The sequence below is a fragment of the Myotis yumanensis genome, unplaced genomic scaffold (assembly GCF_028538775.1).
Source record: "Myotis yumanensis isolate MYYU_CA2020_CCGP unplaced genomic scaffold, mMyoYum1.0.hap1 SCAF_7, whole genome shotgun sequence".
NCBI lineage: Eukaryota > Metazoa > Chordata > Mammalia > Chiroptera > Vespertilionidae > Myotis > Myotis yumanensis.
The window spans coordinates 68,311,634-68,334,170 of record NW_027223758.1 but is presented as its reverse complement, the minus strand read 5'-3'; the positions used below and the strand labels follow the sequence as shown (position 1 = coordinate 68,334,170).

Sequence of the window (22,537 nt, the reverse complement as noted above, 5' to 3'; positions counted from 1 at the left end):
CAGGCCTCATTATCTCTGTTCGGGAAACTGCAGTGGCCTGCTGTTCTCCCTCTGTCTTCCCTTCCTAAAAACTGTTCTCCCCACATATAGCCTGGGTGTTCTTTTTAAAATGTGAATCTGATCATCTGACGCACAGGGGATCCTTTAGGGGCTCAAACAGAAACATGAATAAACAGACAAATCAATGGAATAAAATAGAAAGCCCAGAAATATAGCCAAATATAAATGGGGATTTATCTGTGATAAAGTTGGTATCACAGCTGGTATGCAAAAGATGGGCTATTTGTTCAATGGTGTTGGACATATAGTTCAATGGAACAGAATTGGGAGTTCAGAGATAAACCCATACACATCTGTGGTCAATTGATTTTTGACAAGGATACCATGACAATGAATTTAAACCTCATAGCACCCTAAAGATAAACTCCAAATAGATAAAAAAGAATTTAAATGTGAAAAATATTAAAATATCAGAAGAAAACTGTGATTGCTTTTTTTTATAACTCCTTTAATGGGAAGGCCCTTTTAACTGTAATGGAAAATTCAGGAGCCATATGAGAAAAGATTGATAAATAGTCTATGTAAAATTTTCTCAAAAATCCTACATGAAAGAAAGCACTGTAAGCAAAGTAAAAAGCAAGTTAGAAAAATATTTGCAACTCATATTGCAGAATAATCACTAATCTTTCAATATATAAAGAGTATTAGAAATCAATAAGATCAACCAACACCAACAGTCCATTTGAAAAATGTACAAAGGATATAGACACACAGTTTAGCAATTCACAGGAGAGTGAATACCAATGGTCCCCATGAATATATAAAAACTTTTCATATTGCCCCCCAATGTTAAAAGGTGTTCAAAATTACTCTCAATAAAGTAAATGCAAATTACTTTTCTCTTATCAGATTGGCAAAAATCCACTTTGCTGTATGGTAACAGACACTCTTATAGGTGGTAAATGGGAGAACAAATTAGTACAATTCTTATGGAGAACGACTTGACAATATTTATTAAAATAAAAATGTGTTTTTATTAGTGGTTTAGAATTGATGACGAGTGAATTAACGGAGGGTCTGGGCATAGCAGGCAGGTCACACACCACCCACTATCCACACACCACCCACTATCTGCACACGGTAGGGAAGTGAGATCTACTATAGTCACCAAGTGAGAAGATAACATGACATTATAAAGACAATCCTCAGTGTATGCAGAAGACCAAGACTCAAGCCGCCATTCCCTAGTGAGAAGGAACCTGGGTCAAACACAGCTCAGTCTGGCCCAAAGCTCAAGTGAAACATGAAGGTGGTACCTCGTGAACATTCCCCCATACAGGAAGGAGATCCAGAGCCAGGCGATCAACAGGAACAGCACCATAAGAGGTAAGGCGAAAATGAACCAGGAGCCGAAATTCACCACGTCGCTCTGTGGGAAGGCACTGGAGAAAAGAGGGAGGTGAGAGCCAGCCAAGATCAGCCATGCCGGGGTGTGTGTGTGTGTGTGTGTGTGTGTGTATGTGTGTGCGCGCACGCATAGAAAAATGAGAAGTATGTTAAATATTCACAGTAGCATGAAAGGTATTTCAAATGTTTATTTTTCTATATTATCTGAGAGTTCTATAATGTACCCACCATTAAATGTATAATCAGAATAAACTAATGAAATGAATTTGGGGAGCAAAGCCCCAGGAGGACACTCAGGGCAACTATTGCCCTGCCTCCTGGGCTCCCAGCTGGAGAACTGGAACTCCATATTACTTAGCATTCCTTCTAAATCCTCTCCTCCAAGACCAGAAAGTCCAAGCCTGAGCAATTAAATGTTGCCGATAACATGCATGTAATTTATATACAATTTACTCCAAATCCTTCTTGTTTGATATTTTCACTTGCAACTCCAGCATTTCCTCCCTAATTTCTTTAAAAATTTTTTAAATTATTGATTTCAGGGAGAAAGGGAGAGGGAGAGAGAGAGAAACATCAATGATAAGAGAGAACCACTAATCCGCTGCCTCCTGCACACCCCCTACTGGAGTTCGAGCCCACAACCGACCGGGTATTGAACCATGACTCCCTGGTTCATAGGTCGATGCTCAACCAGTGAGCCATGCCGGCCGGGCCCTCCCTAATTTCTTTTAAAGTTGGGACAAAGTTCTGCTCGTGTCAGCGTGGGCAGGCTGCCTGAAACTTCTCTGATAGCAACTGCCACCCCACCCAGTCCCCGCATCCCCCACCTCAGGACCTGCCCTGAGGCTCCCAGAACCCACATCTTTCCTGTCCAGCCTCTTCGGGTTGAAGAGACTACAGGGCCAGCCCAGGCTGTTCCCACATCGGAAACAGGGCCATCTAGGTTTGCTAACCAAAACCTAAGTCACAGCCAGGTCTTGCTCAGAGAATGGAGCTGAAAAGACACCGAAGGTCTGCAGCAGCTGAAATCAACTGGCAAAGTGCTGACGCCTGGCCCATCTCACCCCCCTGAGTCACACTCTGCAACTGAGACCCAGCTGTATTTTTTCATCTCCCCCAGTGACTCTAACAAGCACCCAGTGGCTGAGAATCACTGGTTTCTACCACCAAATCATACACTCAAGGAACTTAGGCACCTGATATAATATAGTGGAGGCTTAAGGTTTTAAAATCAGTTTGTGGGGCAAAACTGGAGTGTACTTAAAATTTCTCATAAAAATAATTTCAATTACCCACAAGTAGAGGACCGATTTATGTATGCCAAACCTGCTCTCAGGAGACCACCACCAGCTTTCCCTCACCCTCCCAATTTGACTCCATGGTTGAGTAGCAGGAAAAGAAGCTGGTCAGCCGCTGGGGCCATGTGGGACATCAAAGACTTTTTGCTGTTATCTGCTTGCCAAATGCTTACGTGTGCATTTGTGAAGATTAAATCAACGCAGGCCGTATCTCCACTGCACAGGAATCTGAAAACCTCTCAGAATCCTAGAATCTGAACATCTTAGGATCTTGAAATACAGGAATTTTTTAAATCTTTGAACTAAGAGGTTTGGAATGACCGAGTCGACAAGCCATGCTGTCTGAGAAGCCTTCTCTTGTTCTCATGCCGGCCTCTGTTGGAACAGATTCAGAGATGGGGACACTTCACCTCCTGGCAGAACCCGCTGCCCCGCTGGCCGGCGTGCGTGGCTGCCAAGCTTCTCACTGGACAGGACAGCGCAGACCAACGCCTCCAGTTGGGGTGTTTTCAAAGCAGATGCCACATCATGTCGCCCTTCTGCTCTCCGCTTCCACGGACTCCCCACTGGGTCTTACAAGAGCTGCCTTAGTCTGGCCTCTTCTTACCGCATCTCCTCCCACAATCCCCTGCACCTTCTACACTGCAGCCTAGCGGGCCTTTATGCCGTTCGCCTTTGCTCAGGCTGCCCCTCTGTCTGCAAGGCGCTTTCCTTCTGTGTCCACAGAGCTCACTCCCTCACTTCTAGGCCTCTGCTCAAACGTCATCTTGTTAGAAAGGTCGTACATCCGTGACCGACTCACCCCTGTGCCTCCTACCCCTTTATCCTGCTTAGTGTTATTTCACAATTTATCACATGGACATCTCCCATATTCATCTGCTGTTTCCTTTACTGCGCGTCTCCCCACCAGAATAAAAGTCCCACAGAGCAGAGACTTGGCTGGGTTTTATGCTGCAGCCTGGCCAATAGAAGGCACTCAAGATACATTCCCTGGATGTTAGTTAACTGAAGGGGCGGGGACGGGGGCGGGGGGGGGGGGGCGGGGGGGGAGAGGACAGAACAAGGACGACACTTGCTTTTACCTCTTGATCCCACCAAGTAGGATGAGGTTGGGAGCCGTGCCGGTGAGAGTGGCCGTGCCCCCAATGCTGGCTGCGTAAGGGATGGAGATGAGGAGGCCCTTCCAGATGTTTTTGCGATATTCTTCCGCCTTCTTGTTGCTGTCTGCAAGAGCCGGCGGATCCTCTGCCTCCTCAGGGAAGTCTTTGCTTTAAACAAACCCAAAGAGATGCCATTCAGCACACACACAGCAATCCTGGGCTCACACGGAGCAGCTCACACATTGCTGGGGTGTGGAGAGCTCCGTGGTCTCCTGAGAAGGTAATTCGGCACCGACATCAAAACCTCTAGAGCTGGGCACCCCTTCAGCTCAGGTGTTCTCTGCTAAGAATTAGTCCCAAAGAAATAATTGGGCAAATGTCTCAGGTATGGGTACAAGAGTGCCCCATAGTGTTAAATACCATTTTATCATTTTAATTTAGGATAACTTAAATCACCATCAAAAGGGGATTGGCTAAATAAAGATGATCTCCTTTCTGGATGCTATTTAAAAATTGTGATTTAGATGAGTGTATTAAGATGAAAGATATCCATTATGTAAAGTGGATAGGTAACAGCAATAGTTTTTATGTTATTTTAACAATATTCACATTATTTCATGAATATTTGAGTTTTAAGAAAAGTTAAAATAGTAACAGGCAAAGTCATTTTGGTACCTTTCTCGGGGGTTGAACTACGGATCCTTTTTCTCTATTTGTATTTTTTCTGGGTTGTTTTCCTCGCACAGTTAGAGTTTTGGGAAAGAATGAAATTAAGAATTATTAATTATATAATTTAAAGTTAATGATGTTGACACAAATGTGATTGAGATAAAAAGATGTTCACTACACTCCATTAAGTGAGATAACAGTTTCCAAAACAGCATATATAGTATTGTCAGCATTTTTATTTAAGAAAATGTGTGTATGTATATATAGAGATATCAATAAATAATCTAGATTGGTATTTGCCTAGCTGTTTTAACTTGTCTTTGAGAGTGAGATGCTGAATATATTTTTTAAGAGTGTTTTTTTTACTTGTGCAATTATAAAATGTTTATAAGTGAATGACATTAAGAATTGCTTCTGTGCAATTAAAAAATCAAATGTTTTAAAATAATAAAAGATCCATCAAATACTGTCTGGTTTTAATTGCTACAATGAGGGGCCCCGTCTCCAGTGGACAATGGGGACATGATCTGAAGTCTGAAAGGGACACAAGGAAGCAGCTGGAGACCCATGTCATCATGGTCTGACAGGGGTCCTCAAACTACGGCCCGAGGGCCACATGCGGCCCGCCGGAAACATTTATCCGGCCCGCCGGCTGTTTTTGCCGCCGCTGCCTGTCCTGCTTAGCAGCCGACTCGTCCCGGGCCCGCAGTGCGCATGTGTGGAATGTCTGAGGGACAGTGAACTGGCCCCCTGTTTGAAAAGTTTGAGGACCTCTGGCTGACTTCTCAGGTGAGTGGCCTGGTCGGGAACTGTGGCCTCTCAGATCCGGGAACCCAACCAGGCTGAGCCTCCCAGTGAGAATGAGAGAGCAGATGGGCCCTAGGGTTCATTTAGTGCAACCCCCTCTTTGTTTAGATGGGGAAACTGAGGCCCAGAGAGGGGACAGGGCTTGCATCCAGTGGACACAGAGTTTTCCTCTAATGGACATGGCGTTCCAGAGAGTAGCATCATGTATTTTCCAATAAACTCTGCATAAACTCTGCAGAGGCAGGAGGTAACAATTGATCCCCAGGTTGCATGGTAGTGAGTGGCTGGGCCATCACAGAACCCGTGATCTCAAAGCTGGACTCAAGGCTCCCAAGTGGTGCTGGGAAGGAGTACAGTCCCTGGGATAAAACAATCAGGTGTAAAATCATATTCCTCCTCAGCTATCCCTCCATCAGCTCCCCTCCATTCAAAATCAAAGCTACGTCAGTGGCCTATGAGGTCCCACATGCCCTGTCCCACTACTACCACCCTCACCATACAGGCAATCTCTCTAACATTATCTACCATCCACTCTCCCAACTCCAACCACGCAGGAAGCATACAGGCTTCTTGTCTGCTTTGGACTCCCAGGAACTTTGCACCTGCTGGTCCCTCTGCTGAGAACACTCTACAGAACCTCCACGATCCCGCATCTCCTTCAGGTGTCTGCTCAAGCATGACCTTCTTAGAGAGGCCTTCCCTCATTACCCATTTTAAAGCTGCCCTTTCCAGCTCCAGGCCCCCGCCCTGGCCTCTTTACTGCCTTATTCTCCTGCATAACACTCGCAACCATGGGACATATTATGGATTCTACTTGTGAATGAAATAGACCTGATCAATGCCCAGCAATGCTGAGAGCAAATCACTTTACTTCCTACTGTTCCATCTCCATTAAATCAAGAAAACAATGCCATTAATAACAAGCGCTACCATCGTGCATGTAGAGCTTAGCAGCTGGCTTTGTCGACATTATTCCACTTAATCGCAAAACAACCCTTTAAGCTGGGTTCCAATATCATATCCAGTTGTTAGGTGAACTTAATTGAGGCTCAGAAAGGTTAAATGACACAGCCGGTAGGTGGCAGAGCCCGGGTTCAAAGTCAGATCTGTGTGGCTCCAAACCCCAAGATCTTAACCATATTGTTATACACAAAGTACACCAAAGACTGAACATGCTATTGATGTGACGGTGCTTCTGGACTCACAGAAGTCACGATTATTACTGTCTCATAGGACGTCTTTGTCCTTGGCGCCTCTCTACCTGGTCTGCATCTGCTCTCCTTCTTGACTATCATGTGGCTTGTGCTCTTCTGCTCTTCTGGGCCTGGCCTGGAGACCCTCCCCTTACTAAAACTCTAGGGATTGAATGTACTCCTCTGCCTGACCACATCTGCATTTTTAAGGATTCTGTGGAGATCTATGCATAAGCAAAAGGTGGAAACTTGGGCAAGTATGTCATTTGGAGAAATTTTCAGAGATTGGAGGGAGGTTGCTTGCAGCACTGAGCTCTCGTTCATCATCTCCTTGGACCAAGAATTGGCTCCTCAATGATTTTTACCAGGAACTCACTCTTCTCTTCTGGCAAGAAACTGCATCTCCATGGGCACAGGGTTCATGCCGTTTGTCCCCACAGCAACTAGGAGAAGAAAGCATGATGTGCTTAGTGTCATGTGGGGGGACAGGAGTGTGCCCACCCTTTGGTAGGCAGTCAAGAGTACTTCTTCAGGGTTCACTCTTGGCCAGGAATCCCATACTATTCATTCAATCAAATAAATAAATAAAATAAGTCACTCAACATCCCATCTTCCTGCCCCACCCGTGTCTATTTGGAGACCCCAGACTTGAGGGCAGGGAGTTAGCTAGCTGTAAGACTGCTTGACAGCCCAGAACTCAGCCTAGGCTTACGTGAGCAGCCATTGCCAAAGGGATGTTTGGGAAAGACTAGTTATGAGTGGTAATGGATCAGCAATGGAATGGGTGGCCCCAATCTCCCAGTTATTCATTCAAAAAGTATTTATTGAGCACCTACTATGTGCTATTGACTATGAGCGTGGGGTACACAGTGAAAAGTATACAACAAGGTCCCTGTTCCCATGAAGTTTATGTTCTAGAAAGGGAGACAGACAGTGAACACAGAAAGAAAATTTCAGGTAGTGATGAAAGTGAGGGAGGACATAAAACTGGGCCAGGTGATGGAAAGCAATTACAGAGTAGGGAGAGGGAGCAGGTGGCCTACTGTAATCAGTCAACAGAGAGACACCATACGCTGATGGCATTGGATGTGAGACCTTATGGATAAAAAGGAGCCAGCCACATGAAGAGTCTTGAGAAGAGAGTTTCGAGCAACAGAAACAGCATGTGCAAAGGCCCTTGGGTAAGAAGCTTAGAAGAACTGAGGAACCACGAGAAGGCCAGTGTGCTGGGAAAGTAGAGAGTAGGGAAGCCCTAGGGGAGATAGGGAGTGGGACTGCACTAGGCTAGTGGCCATAAAAATGCTGAGAGTGAATAAGTTGTGTGTTTCTGTTCTTCTTAGATAAGAGCTTGGTGCAACTTGGAGTCCTGGACCAGAACTGTCCGTGAACCCTAGCCGATCACTCCATCAGTGATGTCACTGAGTGACAAGACATGAAAATCTATGTCCTTGTGGAACTTACCTTCTGGTTAGGGAGACAGACCATAAACAAATAAGTATAATATACAGTATGTCAGATGGAAATTAGTGTGATGGAGAAAAATAAAGCAGGGAAGGGGCCCGGTATTCTTGGATCTGACAATCTTTGTAAAGGATGGTCAAGAGAAGTATGACTGAGAAGGTAACAGCAAACAGACACCTGAAGAAGGTGAGGGGGTGAGCCATGCAAACCTCTGGGGAAATTAAGAGCAGGTGCAAAGGCCCTGAGGTGAGAGGGTGATAGTGTATCCAGAAGCAGAAGGGAGACCAGTGGGGCTGGAGGGGCCTGAGGGAGTAGGAGAGGAGTAGGAGGTGAGGTGAGATAAGTGGCAAGGGGTGGGGGTAGCAGAAAGTGGGCTGGATCATACAGGAGACTTGGGGATCACAGTAAAAACTTTGGTTTCTCCTCTGAGTCACATGGGAGCAGAGGCGGAAGAGTGTTGGATCAGAGTCAGGACAGGATCTGACTTTATTTTAAAAGTATCCCTTGCTTGATAGTGTTTTATAGACAAGAAAAATGCAAGAGATTGAAAGTTCTTGCTGCTGAAATCATCACCAAGGGCAAAAGAAACCATCCCTAGGTATTGAGCATGTGACTGGGTTCTGGGTTCAAATCATACCTTCATCATTTACTATGTGACCTTAAATCAGTGGCTCTCAACCGGGGCTACTTCTCCCTCCCATGGACGTTGGCAATGTCAGGACACATTTTTGGTTGTCACAACTGGGGTGCAGGGGGTGCTACTGGCATCTAGTGGGTAGAGGCCAGGAATGCTGCAAAATAGCCTACAATGCACAAGTCAGCCCCCCACAAAAAAGAATTATCCCACCCATAATGTCAATAATGCTGAGGTTAAGAAACCCTGGTTTAGAGATATCTCTGAATCACTTGGCACCTCAATTCTTTAATTCACAAAATGAAAGTAGTAGTTTTCCTAGGGTTGTCAAGAGGGTTAAGGAGTTGACTCATTTGCTACAGACTGAATGTTTGTATCATCCCCAAAATGCATATGTTAAAATGTAATCCCTAATGGGATAGTATTAAGAGGTGGAGCTTTGGAAGGTAATTAGGTCATAGGGGTGGAGCCCTCATGAATGGGATTAGTGCCCTTATAAAAGAGACCCACAGAGCCCTCCTGTCCCTGCAACCATGTCAGGACACAGCAAGAAGACAGCCCTCTCTGAAGAGGAAGTCAAATCTCACTAGACACCAAATCTGCTGGCTCCTTGATCTTGGACTTCCAGCCTCTAGAACTGTGAGGAGTAAATGCCCAATCGGGGATATTTTTTATAGCAACTAATGGGCTGAGGTACCATTTAAAGCAGGGACTGGCAAATTTCTTCTGTAAAAGGCCAAGTGGTAGATATTTTAGGTTTTGGAAGTCACATGGTCTCTGTTGTTAACTACTCAACCCTGCCATGATATCACGGAAGCAGCCATAGACAACACGTAAAACGTTATCTGGGGCTAAACCTTTATTTGGGGGCACTGAAATTTGAATTTCATATAATTTTCACATGTCACAAAATATCCAACTTTCGATTTCTTTCAACCATTGAAAAATACATCAACTATCGTTAACTCACAAAAAAACAGGTAGTGGGCTAGAGTTGCTGGGCCGAAGTTTGCCAGACTGTGATTTAAAGAATGTCACAGGAATCTGAGTACTAGCCAGGAGTTAGTTCACATGGGTGGCTCTTGAGAAAGAATATCGAAGTGGCCCCTGGTGTCTACCTGCGTTACGTTGTTCTCTTGTTGGACCTAAAGAATCTTACACGTCACTGGCCTCGAAGTCACTGATAAAACGGTGAGCTGAAGCAAGGATGCTAAAGTTGCCTGAGCACAAAGCCGCTTGCCTCCCACAAAATGCCAAGCACCCCCCACTCTTGCCAAATGAATGGCTGCCACTTCCTTACCCAACCATTAAGCTGCCCCTGACTTCTGACAGCAACTAATCTAGAGCAAAGCCTGCTCCCTTAGATGCCCCTTCACACGACCCGGCCAAAGCCCAAGCCTTACGAGAGGTCCTTTCACACACCCTCTTACTGAGACAATCAAGCCTGTCCCATGTGCACCCCCCCTCACGGCAGCAGCAGAAATGCACTCAGCCTGTTCGACTACAGATATATTTCTGGGATCTTCGCCCACGTGGACTGGGAAGAAGGGTCTAGACTCCTGTTTCTGCTCTCTCCCTGCCTCACCCAGGGACCTGGGGAAGGAAGTTCCTTCCTCTCTCCACTCTGGGCTGCTCCTTTCCTGTTTGTACCAGGACTTAAAGCCCCCGGAGCCTGGCCTGCTAACACAGCCTCCACTCCACTTTCTCCACCCCTGTCCTCACCTCACCTCACTGACACAGCAACTGGGTGAAAGGGAGCATCTCTCTTTGCACTGGAATGAGCTTTGTTTCAGGTCTTGGGGTTGATCATTAACCAACCCCAACTGTCTGATCCCACTGCCCACAAAAGCAGGCGTCTACCCCAACCTCCCAGGGTCTCCTACCTCCTGACACCCTGCAGTGTAAATAAGAGGGAAGACTGAAGTTCGCTGTGTGCTATTTTTACTGTGTCTGACCACCAGCCAGGGTCTGAAGGCTAAATGCAGGTCAGTTCACCCTGGGCCAAGGGGACGAGGGCCTAGGGGCTCCTGTGATGGGAATACATGTCCACATGCAATGCACAGGGCCAGAGGCCAGGGCACTGAAGCAGGAAATGAAGCTGTTAATAGGACACAGATGCCGGGAGGCAAAATCGCTCCCCAGGGGATGGCCGGACAGGGAGAACTCTGACCCAGTGACCCCGAACTCCCACCCATCGCTAGCTCTCTCTCTGTACCCTTCCCTCTGCACCCCTGGGGAAATGGCGGCATTTCCTGGGAGTGCCTGAGTCCCACCCTGGAGGTTCTGGTCTAGTGATTCTGGGGCCGCAGTATTTTTGAAGAGTTCTGCAGGTGAGTATTCTGGGAAGCCCAGGTTGAGGATGACTCCCCTGAAGTTACAGATGGGGGAACTGAAGCCTCCTGAGGCTGCCCACCCCTCAGAGGGAGCATGTGTTCACCAGTTGACCTCAGTCCCTCCAGCCCCTGTCACTCATCCATGGACCCTGGTTGCTGCCAGCATCTGAGCTGGGACCCCCGATATTAGACTGTACATGCTATATACAAGGCTGGTTAGAGGTTGGGGTTTATGTAAAGTCTTATTCAAATAATACCAGTGCCTGAGTTTGTATCAGGCGGGGCAGGGAGAGCTGGGCAGGGGTTATTACCGTCCTCTTTACACCCAGGGAAACTGAGGCCTAGAGAAGTGGATTAGGGTTGGGATCAAGATGACCCAAAGGGTTAGTGGCAGAGTCAGGCTTGTTCCAGGACTATTGATTCGCCCCACCCCCTCTCCCTTGAATCTCACTCCATCTCCAATGGTGCCCACCTGGCCCTTGGTAGGTCTGACCTGGAACTGTTAACCCTCGTCTAACCTTGACGTTGGGAACACAGAAGCCCCGCAGGAAAGAGTTCTTGCATCAAATTAAGTAAAGAGAACCCCAGGGAAAGTCAAAGGGCCCAGATGAGGCAGGTTTACATCCATGCATTCAATTGGCGCTCACAACAAACTAGACGGCAAGTATAAATATCCCCATTTTATCTATGAGGAAACTGAGGCTTGGAACAGTTAAGTAACTGGTCTCTTCATTTCTTTCTTTCTTTTCTTAAATATATTTTTATTGATTTCAGAGAGAAAGGGAGAGGGAGAGAGAGATAGAAACACCAATGGTGAGAGAATCATTGACTGGCCATTTCCTGCACGCCCCACAGTGGGGATTGAGCCCACAACCCCGGCATGTACCTTGACGGGAATCGAACCTTGACCTCCTGGTTCATAGGTTGACACTCAACCACCGAGCCACGCTGCCTGGGCTGGTCTATTCATTTCTTAATTCCACTCATTTATTGAACACCTACTATGTGCCAAACAATGTTGTAGGGAAACAAGACCACAGCAAGGAAAGAGATTGACACAAACTCCCCTTCTGCTTAGCGTTTACAAGGAGACAGATAATAAACAAATGAATCCCTCTCAACCAGGAGGCACAGGAAACTTCAACTGTGCCTGATGGTGTGAGGTTTATTACCAGCTCCTCCAATGCCTGGAAATCTAATGGTTTTTATACAACTTCCACATAGTAACAAACCCCTTTCTGTGTTCCCTGTTCTCATTTCTCATGTAAACTTCACAAGAATATATTTGAAATGGGAGGTATTGCCCTCATCTTAGAGTTGAGAAAAGAGCCCCCCGCTCCTGGCCTCATGAATGAAGAGCAAAGGAGGGAGGTGATGCTTAACCCAGCCTCAAATCTGGATTTTTGAATGGTGGCCTCTTGGACACTCCTAAAGGAAAGACATGGTGGCAAACTGGGCTTCTTTGGGCAGAGAAATGCAGGAGAAAGGATGGTAGAGTTTAGACCAACAGCCAGGTGGGCCCCTTACTGGTTGAGGGAACTGGGCAGATACTTCACTACTCTGAGCGACAGTTTCCTGCTCTGTGACATGGGCATGATGAGAGGGCACCCGCGGGGCCGCGGTGGGGGATCTAATGAGAATGTGCAGGTAGAAGGACGCTCCTCAGTCCCCTGGGCAGCGCTAGGAGCAGAGCTGGTGAAGGAACAGACGAGAGGAGCAGGCTGTCCTCCAAGTCTGAGGACTCCTGGGGTCTTGTCCAGCAAGCACCACCCTGTCCTCGGCTCTGTCCTGCTCTGACGTGGTGCTCAGAAGCACAGGTTCCACATCCCAACAGAGCTCAGCACTTTGGACAAATCACTTTGCCTCTGAGCCTCAGTCTCCTCATCTGTGAAATGGGGGTCATCTATCTCACAGTACTGTTGGGAAGATTCAATGGGCTGATGGGTATGAGGATTTTAGCACAGTGTCTGGCATGTGGTGGGTCTTCAAAAAGTGAAAGTGCACACTATCATTGTGGTTGCTGCTTGGCTGTCTCTCATGGACTTACAGCCCCTGGAGCCTCCTCACCCCTGTCCTGACCCATGAGCACAGCCTCCACTCCCTCCACCCCCGTCCTCACCTCACCGCACCTCACCTCACCGAGCAAAGGCACTGGGTGAAAGGGAGCATCTCTCTTTGCACTGGAATGAACTTTGCTTTAGATCTTAGGGTTAATTGCTAATCCCACCTCCCAGGTGTCTGCCCCAACCTCCCAGGGTCTCCTACCTCCTGACACCCTGGAGCACAAATTGGAGGGAAGACAGAATTTCGCTTTGTGCCCAACATTGTGTGTGACTTGGGCAAGTCCCTTCTGTTTCCCAGGTCTCAGATGTTTCATCTTTGTAATAAGGGACTTGGCTTTCAAACCTTTTTTTGGCCACTAGACTCTTTGAAAAGCTCTTGTGTTGGAGGCAGAATGACAGGGTCAGGACACGGGCTCTGAAATCAGCCAATCTGGGTTCAAAACACCAGAGCAGCTGTTTGAAAGTGGGGTGACCTGCTTTCTTTTATTTTATGTATCCTGTTTTGTTTATTCCTCCCTCCATTTCCATTCTTCTGAATGGGGCCCATGCTAGCTCCTCATTCAGATGTCAGACCCTAAGAAGAGTCCTTGCATAAAGTAAGTGCTCAGTAAACACCTGTGACTGTTACTTGGCAGCTCGGTGTATAAAGCAGATCCAGCAGAGGCAGCTGGAGTTGAAATGGGAGGAGCGAGCCTTCACTGCTTGCTGCCACCCAGGGTACTTACCAGGCAGCTCTCTTGGAACCCAAGACTCAGGGGACACAGTTTGAAAACCAACTACAAAATAGGGATCCACAACCTAGGAATCCAGCCCGCTGCCGGCCAGCGTAGAATGATGCTAACGTTTTTAAATGGCTGGGAAACGTCAGTAGAAGAAGAATATTTCATGATGTTTACGGGTTCGGCACCATAAACAAAGCTTTCTTGGGACATAGGTGCACACACAGTCATTTATGTATTGTCTCTGGCTGCCTCCTCTGGGCAAGGGCAGAGTTGATTGGCTGTGATTGAGTGGCCAGCAAAGCCTACAGGGATTATCTGATCATTCACAGAAAAGACTTGCCAACCCCTGCTCCAGAGCATTTCTTCCCTTCCACGTGGAAGCCCTTGACCTGCCTAGACCCTGGCTCTGTCCTTTACCAATAAGGTGCTTGGTTCTTTACCTCTCTGAACCTCCTCTATAAAGTACTTACAGTCATTTCTAGGTTTCAGGGCTGCTGCAGAAATAAAGTAAGCAAGGCCCCTTATTACATGATGGGGAAGTAACCATACCACAGTAAATGAGATTGAATGTAGATGGTCAGTGGGTGAATATGTATATTTTCAGCATGAATATGTATATATTTACTTGAACAAATATTCGAAAAAACATAACTAGCACACAAAACCCATGGTGTCCTGGGTAATGTTTGTTGTGTTAGGTGGGGTAAAGGACCCAGAGTTTCTGGGGTGCATCTACCACCCATTTTTCAATATGTGGCTTCCATCTTTGGGTGCCAGGCAGCATCTCTCACCCCCTCCATCATATTCCCATTCCCATTGGCTAAACTTAGTCACATCTAATTGCAAGGGAGGTTGGGAAATTCAGCTTTTTCCCTGCCCAGCCATGTGCCCCAATAGGGGTTCTATTACTAAAAGAACAAAGGGCCTGGCCGTGGTGTCTCAGCGATTGAGTGTCGACCTATGAACCAGGAGGTCAGGGTTTAATTTTCTGTCAGAGCACGTGCCCAGGTTGCGGGCTTGCTCCCCAGTGTGGGGTGTGCAGGAGGCAGCCAATCAATGATTCTCTCTCATCATTGATGTTCTCTCTCTCTCTCTCTCTCTCTCTCTTTCTCTCCCTCCTTCCCTCCCTCCCCCTTTCTCTCTGAAACCAATAAAAATATTTTTTTTAAAAAATAAAAGAATAAAGGAAGAATCAATACTGGGTATAAATTTTCAATCTCTGCCCACATGTACTAATGTAAAATTTCTGTTTAAAGATATTTATGTAAATAAAAAGGAAGATGTTTTGAAGCAGACAGGATGTGGTATTTGAGTTAAAAAAAAAATCTTATTCTTTAAGCCACCTGCAGACAGGTATTCTTTTACCTGCAGCCAAACGAATCCTCCATGATTGCAGCTGGTTTCATGGGTGAGAGAGTGGACTCTGGAGCCAGACTGCCTGGGTGCAAAGTGGGGCTCAGCCATGTGCCTGCTGTGTGACTTGGGGAAGTCACTTCCCCTCTCTGAGCCCTCGTTTAATCATCTGAAAACATGGCAGCTACTTGCATCTTGTTTTATTTAGAACACAGAGGTTTCAGAGGCTTGAGTGACCCCTCAGTTGTGGCACATTCTCATTTGTTGCAAAGGCCCCTCTTTTGTTGTATTTATTCACTTAGTCCTTTTATCTCCATTTCTCACTCCCGTCTTTCCCAGAGCAGCCACTCTGGTGTGTTTATTGTGTTGCTCTTCATTTGTTTATGGTCTTGCAAAATGTTTGGTCGTTTGTGTGTGATTTTAATTTGCATTATGGTATTTACACAATGGAGATGTATCCTGTATCTCCTTCTGGCTATTTTTTCAATCACAACTATGTTTTATGAGCTCCATTTATATAACTATATTTGCTCCTAAAAGCAGCGGAGTGCTCCGTGGTGTGCACCCGCCCCACTTTCCCTTCCCTTTCACTAGTGATCGCACCCATGTGGCTACCAACTCCCACCCCACTGAGAATGCTGATGTGAACATCGTCACATGCGTCCTCTCATGGTCCTTTGTCAGAATCTCTTTAACATTTACATTCAGGAGCAAAACGGCTGAGTGGCAGGGTATGTGCACATTTAATCTGATTAAATATTTGCAGGGCGCCCTTAAGAAAGACCGACCCAGTTTCCCCTTTCTCTAGCAGTGCTCAGAGTTCCAATGGCCCTCATTCCTGCCAATACTTGGCATTATCCCGCTCTCTCATTTTTTGCCAGTCTCATCGAAGTCAATCTCATTGTTGTTTCAATTTGCGTTTTTCTGGGCATTAATGATGTTAAGCATCTCTTCAAATGCTTTAAAAAAAATGGTTTAGCCCGGCCAGCGTGGCTCAGTTGTTGAGTGTCGACCTACAAATCAGGAGGTCACACTTCAATTCCTGGTGAGGGCACATGACCGGGTTGTGGGCTCGATCCCTAGTGTGGGGCATGCAGGAGGCTGCCAATCAATGATTCTCTCTCATCATTGATGTTCCTATATCTCTCTCTGTCTCCCTTCCTCTCTGAAATCAATAAGAATATATTTTTTAAAAAGGGTTTAATGATAGTACCTATTTCATAAAACTGTTTTGAGAGGTGGAGATGGTGTATGGAAAGTGTTTAACCCTGCTTAATATATAGTAAATTCTCAATAAGTGCTATTTTTTAAGTACCATGGTTTGACGTGGTTACTTTTCAGTTGTTGTTATTATTGTTACTATTATTAAAATACTGGGCACATAACAGGTGCTCAATAAGTGCCTTCCCTTTGCCTTCCCTGACACCCTGTGGATATCCCCACCCACTCCTTCACCTGCGGGTTGGCCCCGCCCTTTTCCACAGCCTCACCTGTGTTCTCTTCCTCCTCACCAAAGAGGTTCTTCAGGATGGCGCTGGCGATGGGCAGCATCATGGCGGTGGAGGCAGTGTTGCTCAGCCACATGGACAGGAAGGCGGTGCTCACCATCATTCCAAAGATGAGCCTGGGAATGAAGGGAGTTAGAGGCAGCGCTGGAACTGGGGTCCAGGAGGTCCTCTGGTCGGAGTTGGCCACACCGGAAGCACACAGCCCCCTCATTTTACAGATGGCCCCCCTTGTATAATAAAGTTGCCTTGGTTTAGCACCAAGAACCTCTACCATCTCACCCCTCAAACAGCCTTCCCAGCCCCCTCTTCCCCTCCCCTCCCACTCTTACCAACCCCCCCACCCCCCTCAGGCTCTGCCGAACTCCTCCCCAGCACCCAAGTGGGCCCTCATCTCTGCCTCCCTTCCATTGCTTGGTCCTCCCAATAGAAATTCATGTTTCATGACCTGTTTTCTTGCATTCCACTTTTAATCCACCTTAAATTACTTAGATATATATATAGTATGACGTTAGCTCTAAGTCGATCTTTTTTCGAAGAATAAGCTGATTATTTCAACACCCACCATTTATTGAATAACCCTTCCCTTCCCCACTGACTCAGATTTCTTCTAGATTATTTATTCTGTGTTGTTATGTTTCTCTTAATCCTCACCCGAGGATATTTTTTCCATTGATTTCTAGAGAGAGTGGGAGGGAGGAGGGGGGAGAGAGAGAGAGAGAAACATTGACATGAGAGAGACATAGTGATTGGGTGCCTCCCGGGGCTGGGGAACCCGAAACTGAGGTACATGCCCTTGACCGGGAATCGAACCCAAGACCTTTAGGTCTGAGGGCCGACACTCTAATCACTGAGCAAACCAGCCAGGGCTATTCTGTTTTAAAATCTATGTCTGAACTAGTGTCACATTGTCGGAACTTTAAAATATGTTTGCAGGGCCCCACCCATTCTTCAAGGTCAAATGTAAGCTCCTCCATGACATGACCCCTACCTCTCTTGTGGGCTCCCACAGCACGTGTGTTTCTTGGGTATCAAATTCCATGATAGATGGAATCTCTCCCCAGGACTGCAGTTCCTCCAAGAGGAAACACAACTTCAGAGCCTAGCAGAGTGCTAGGCCCAAAGCAGATGCTAAAAACTTACATGTTACCCAGAACCTTCTTCACTCTCACCCTTCCCCCAACCCCATCACAAAAAGAGCTCTCACATTCTGTCCATCTCCACTGCCACCACCTAGTCCACGCTGTTACCATCTTTGGCCTGGACCCCTAGCACAGTCTCCTAACTGGGCTGCATCCACCTTCTCACTGATTATCGGCTCTCCACTTGGAAGCCAGGAGGGATTTTTTTTTTTAAATGCAAATTTCATCATGTCCCTCCCCAGCTTAGATCATTTTAAAATAGAGTTTCATAATTAGGGTGGGGCCATGGATATCATTCAGGATGAAAAGGAGGGAGAAAAATCCATCTTTATTTTGCTAACATCTAATAGAAATTTTTCCCTCTGTGATAAACAGAGGCCACAAAGTTCTGCGGTATTAGAAGTGCCTGGGACTTGGTTACCAATGAAGACCACGGATACTTTCATATGGCATTACTGTATAACAGGTGTGACATCTGGGAATATCATTGACACTCAAAACTGCCTCAAAATGACAGCTGTTGCCTCACCCCTGCCCAGTGTGGCTCAGTTGTTGGGCATCATTCAGTATATCAAAAGGTGGCGGGTTCGGTTCCCGATCAGGGTATACCCAGGTTGTGGGTTCCGTCCCTCGTTGGGGCACATGCAGGAGGCAAACTGTGAGTATGAGGACACGAAAAGGCCTCTTTTTCTGTGAGGTAGCCTTCCACAATTTAGAAAAGCACCCCACGACCGTTAGCTCCTCTGATTCCCACAGCCCCTCTATTCAAACTGCAAGACAAGATAAGTTACTTTCAAGGCTATGTTCTTGCATACCCCTCCTCCCTGCTATTCTACAACTCAGGGATAATTTGCATCAAGAAGTCTCTAGTTAGTAGAAAGTTCCCTTCCCCCTTCCTCTTCAAAGGAGCCTCTTTTGATCTCTTCATAACTTTTACTCTAAGCATGTTTTACAGGTTTGGGAAAAATACTGATAAGACACTTCCCTGGGACATCTGCCCAGAATGTCTCCTGAAGAACAAACAAATTACAACCCCTCTGATATCTGCTCAACTCCGGCCCAGGATTCCTCTCCCTCCCTTGTTGCTTAGCAGCAGCCAGGGCTTAAAAGGGGAAGCCACTTTTGTTTTCTGTATTGATTAGCAATGCACTGGCCCTTTACCTTTCAGGGAAAGTAAAATAAACTTTCTCTTTGCATCTATCTCTTCTCTCAGTTGTGAATTCTTTCACAGCCCAAGTCACCAGCCAAAACCCTAACACAACTCATCTATGTTTCTCTCCCTCCCTCCCTCCCTCCCTCTCTAAAAATCAATTTAAAAAAAGAAAAGAAAAACAAAAGTACAGTTGTTAGGACAGTAGTTATATCCTATCATTTTTACTGGAAAGAGGTGCATACATATGATATTATATCATGGATTTATGTGTTTTAAAAAAGTATTTGGATGACTGCCTTTTGCTGTAATTGTTGTGCTTATTGTTGTTTTAAAGCCCATGTGTTGTGCTTTATGATTTAAAAACATTATTCCCGAAGGAATACTTAAGATTCACCAAATTGGAGGGGAAAAAATGCAAAGAACAACAATGGCCCTATTTGAAAGGCCACTCAATCCTCTTAGAATAAAAATTCAAATCCTGAGGGCCTACCTGCAGGAATAGACCTGCCTCCTGCATCACTGAGGCCATTTCTCCCCATCCCCCACCCTCCCTTCTCCTTGGCTAGTAAACACCAAACTGGGATGCTTCATGGGCAGCGTTTGCTGTGCAGGTCTCGGCTATTATATCGCCATTTTACAGGCAGAGAAAGGTTCAGCCCTTCCCCAGAGCAGGAAAGGTAGAATTCATACTGCTAAATGGCCCCTTCTAAAACCACTGACCACAAATCCCGGGGATGGAGCCTGGGAACCAGCATTTCAACCGATTTCCCAGTGGTTCTTATGCACTTTTGAAAATTCTCACTGTGTCTGCCACACAGACGGGCTCATTAAATATAGGAGGAATGAATAAGTATGTGGAAGGTGGGACATGCGTTTGTTAGCCTGGATGAGTAACAAGGAACAGCAAATCTGGGCTCCAAGAGATGTGGTCCCTCTAACGCCCCACCTTTGGGCTGGACCCGTTACCTGGCCTTACCAGACCGGCCGGACCCCCACAAATGTGAGGATCTTGAGGGCGATTCTCCGGTGCAGGTTCCACTCCTCGATGGCGCTGGCCATGATCAGACCACTGAGGAAGAGGAAGTTGGTGTCCACGAAGTACTGGGGGCAGACGTCTTTGGACTTCAGGATACCCAAGAAGGGGAAGAGGATGATGGGCAGCAGGGCTGTCACCGACAGGGGCAGCGCCTCCGTGCACCAGTACACGGCCATGAGCAGGATGACAAACAGACAGCGGCCTTCCTGCAAGAGGCGGGGGGAGGGGAATGCAGGCTCAGCACAGCTCAGGGGCAGGGAAGCAGGTCCTGCAGCAGGCCCATCGGGCACATTCCATGGGGAGACAGAGGAGAGGGTACGTGCCCAAGCAGGTGGTGTCACCTGTCTGAGCCTCATTCTGCTCAACTCTAGAACAGGGAGGCCATATCTGTCCAGTTTAGAGGACTTTTTGAGGGTTCTATGAAATACCCCGTTGTCTTAAAAGTAGACCCTGAGACGAGCATGAGACCGAAAACACTTGACTTAATAGGGGATCTCAGAAAGTTCCAGCAGGGTGTGGCGAAGTGAAACAGATAAAGAAGCCAATGCAGAGTGTTAATGAGGTTACCACTGTGGGCAGCCGGGGTCAAGCCTGATGGGGACCCTGGGAGATGGTGTAGATCAGGGGTCCTCAAACTTTTTAAACAGGGGGCCAGTTCACTGTCCCTCAGACCGTTGGAGGGCCAGACTATAGTTTAAAAAAAAAACTATGAACAAATTCCTATGCACACTGCACATATCTTATTTTGAAGTAAAAAAACAAAACGGGAACAAATACAATATTTGTATTTGCATGTGGCCCGCGGGCCGTAGTTTGAGGACCCCTGGTGTAGATCATGCCTCCTAGTTGTCCCCCTGAGGGGCAAAGAAGTTGGGCTATTCACCTGCCCATTCCCTGGTCATCACTGACTGAGGGCTGCTCTTGGGAGCATTGCTGCCTCTCCCTTCCTGCCTGCCCCATGTGCAGCAGGAGGCCTCCTGCTGAGCAGCTCAGGGGCAGTGAGAAGCTATGAGCATGCGTAGAATGGGGAGTGTCAATGGGGATGTGGAGGGAGCATCAGTAGCATCTCTACCTGGCAGGCAGCATGATGCCGGACACTCAGTGCACACGCCATCCATAATAGTAATAACAGCAAGGACTTTACTGTGCCCTGTTCGTTGGGAATAAAATTGGTATAGCCACCATAGAAAACAGGATGGTAGCTTCTCAAAAAATGAAATAGAATTTCCATATGACCCAGCATCTCCACCTCTGGGTATTACACCCCTAAGAACTGAAAGCAGGAGCTCAAAGAATATTTGTACACCCATCATCACAGCAGCATTATTCACAAAAGCTAAAATGTGGAAGCAACCCAAGCATCCATTGACAGATGAACAAGAAAACTGTGAGATATAGACATGTATACAATGGAATATTATTCAGCCTTAAAAAGGAGGGAAATTCTGACATTGTACAACATGGATAAACCTTGAAGACATTACACTAAGCGAAATATGCCAGCCACAAAAAGAGGAATATTGTACAATTCCACTTATATGCGGTACCCAGCACTGTCAAACTCACAGAGACAGAAGGTAGATTAGGGGAGAAGGTAGAATCGTGAGCTCATCAGATCCTGTTCCTGTGAATTTTAACTTCTGGAGTTCAGAGGCTGCAGGAGGTGTCTGACCTTGCAGGCTCTCTCTCTGGGTCATCTCCGAGTCAGCACTTGGCCTCCTGACCACCCTGCTCTGTCCAGAGGTTCCCCTTCAAGAAGGTGGCCCAGGGTAGGTGGAGTCCTGGCCCCAGGTGAAACATTTCTCAGCTTCCCAGACTATCCCTCCCTTGGCCCTCAGAAGTTGGCATGACTCAGCTGAAGCTCCCAGGGCTGGATAAGCCTAAAGGAGGCTGTACCCAAGAAGACAGAGCCTGAAGCAAGAAGCCTGGTCCTAATTTTAAAGGCCAGATTTGAGAACTTGATGTCCAGTGATGGCTGGAGTACAAGGGAAAAGAGTGCCAAGGACGTGTCCATAGCTGAGCTGTCCAGATGCAGTAGCTTCAGGCCACGTGGAGCTATTCAAGTTTAAATCCATGCCACTTCAATGAAACTTAGATTCCAGTTTCTCAGACACACGAGCCACAGTTCAAGAGCTCAGTAGCCACATGAGACTTGTGTCTACCATTCTGGACAGAGAATGCTGAACATTTCCATCATCGCGGAAAGTCCTGCTGGACAGAGCTGCTCTAGAGAATCCAGGCCTCAGGGCCAGGAAGCCTGGGCATAGCGGTTTTGCTACTGACTTTTTGTGGCAAGTCACTGACCCCTCTGAGCTTGAGTTTGTTCATCTGAAAATGGAGAATAATAATCTGGGGTTGTCTACATCACAGAGAATCCCACTGAAATAATTTCTTTTTTTTTTTTAATCTCATGGAGAAATATCTGTTCAGTAGTTTCTCCAACTTCATGACGCAGCTCTTCAGTGTTTATTCTTTACTTTTATTTGATGTCCCCTTTCTTCTTATTTCTCACACTGGCTTTTTGGGGGTCCCATGCTAGTCATTCGTCACAGGATTGGGGTTGCTTCTCTCAGACCCGTTCTTTGTTAAAGGCAAGTGTGGGGAGAGGGGCCGGGAGGAAGCTGACAGCAGGTGCCTACCCCTCACCGCAGAGTCCCTGGT

At 46.7% G+C, this 22,537-nt stretch overlaps 1 protein-coding gene across 4 annotated transcripts in view; it reads right to left on the bottom strand.

The window, feature by feature from the left end:
- SLC13A3 (solute carrier family 13 member 3) overlaps nucleotides 1-22,537 on the bottom strand; it is a 67,809-nt gene that overhangs the window by 23,893 nt on the left and 21,379 nt on the right. For all 4 annotated transcript variants that reach the window (XM_070420809.1, XM_070420811.1, XM_070420810.1 and 1 more), the window contains exons 2-6: nucleotides 19,817-20,082; nucleotides 16,531-16,664; nucleotides 6,851-6,917; nucleotides 3,788-3,973; nucleotides 1,317-1,442 (exon numbers count right to left, since the gene is read on the bottom strand). In XM_070420809.1, coding sequence (XP_070276910.1) covers nucleotides 1,317-1,442; nucleotides 3,788-3,973; nucleotides 6,851-6,917; nucleotides 16,531-16,664; nucleotides 19,817-20,052 — 749 coding nt within the window. In that variant the 5' untranslated portion in view covers nucleotides 20,053-20,082. The remainder of the gene's footprint in view (nucleotides 1-1,316; nucleotides 1,443-3,787; nucleotides 3,974-6,850; nucleotides 6,918-16,530; nucleotides 16,665-19,816; nucleotides 20,083-22,537) is intronic.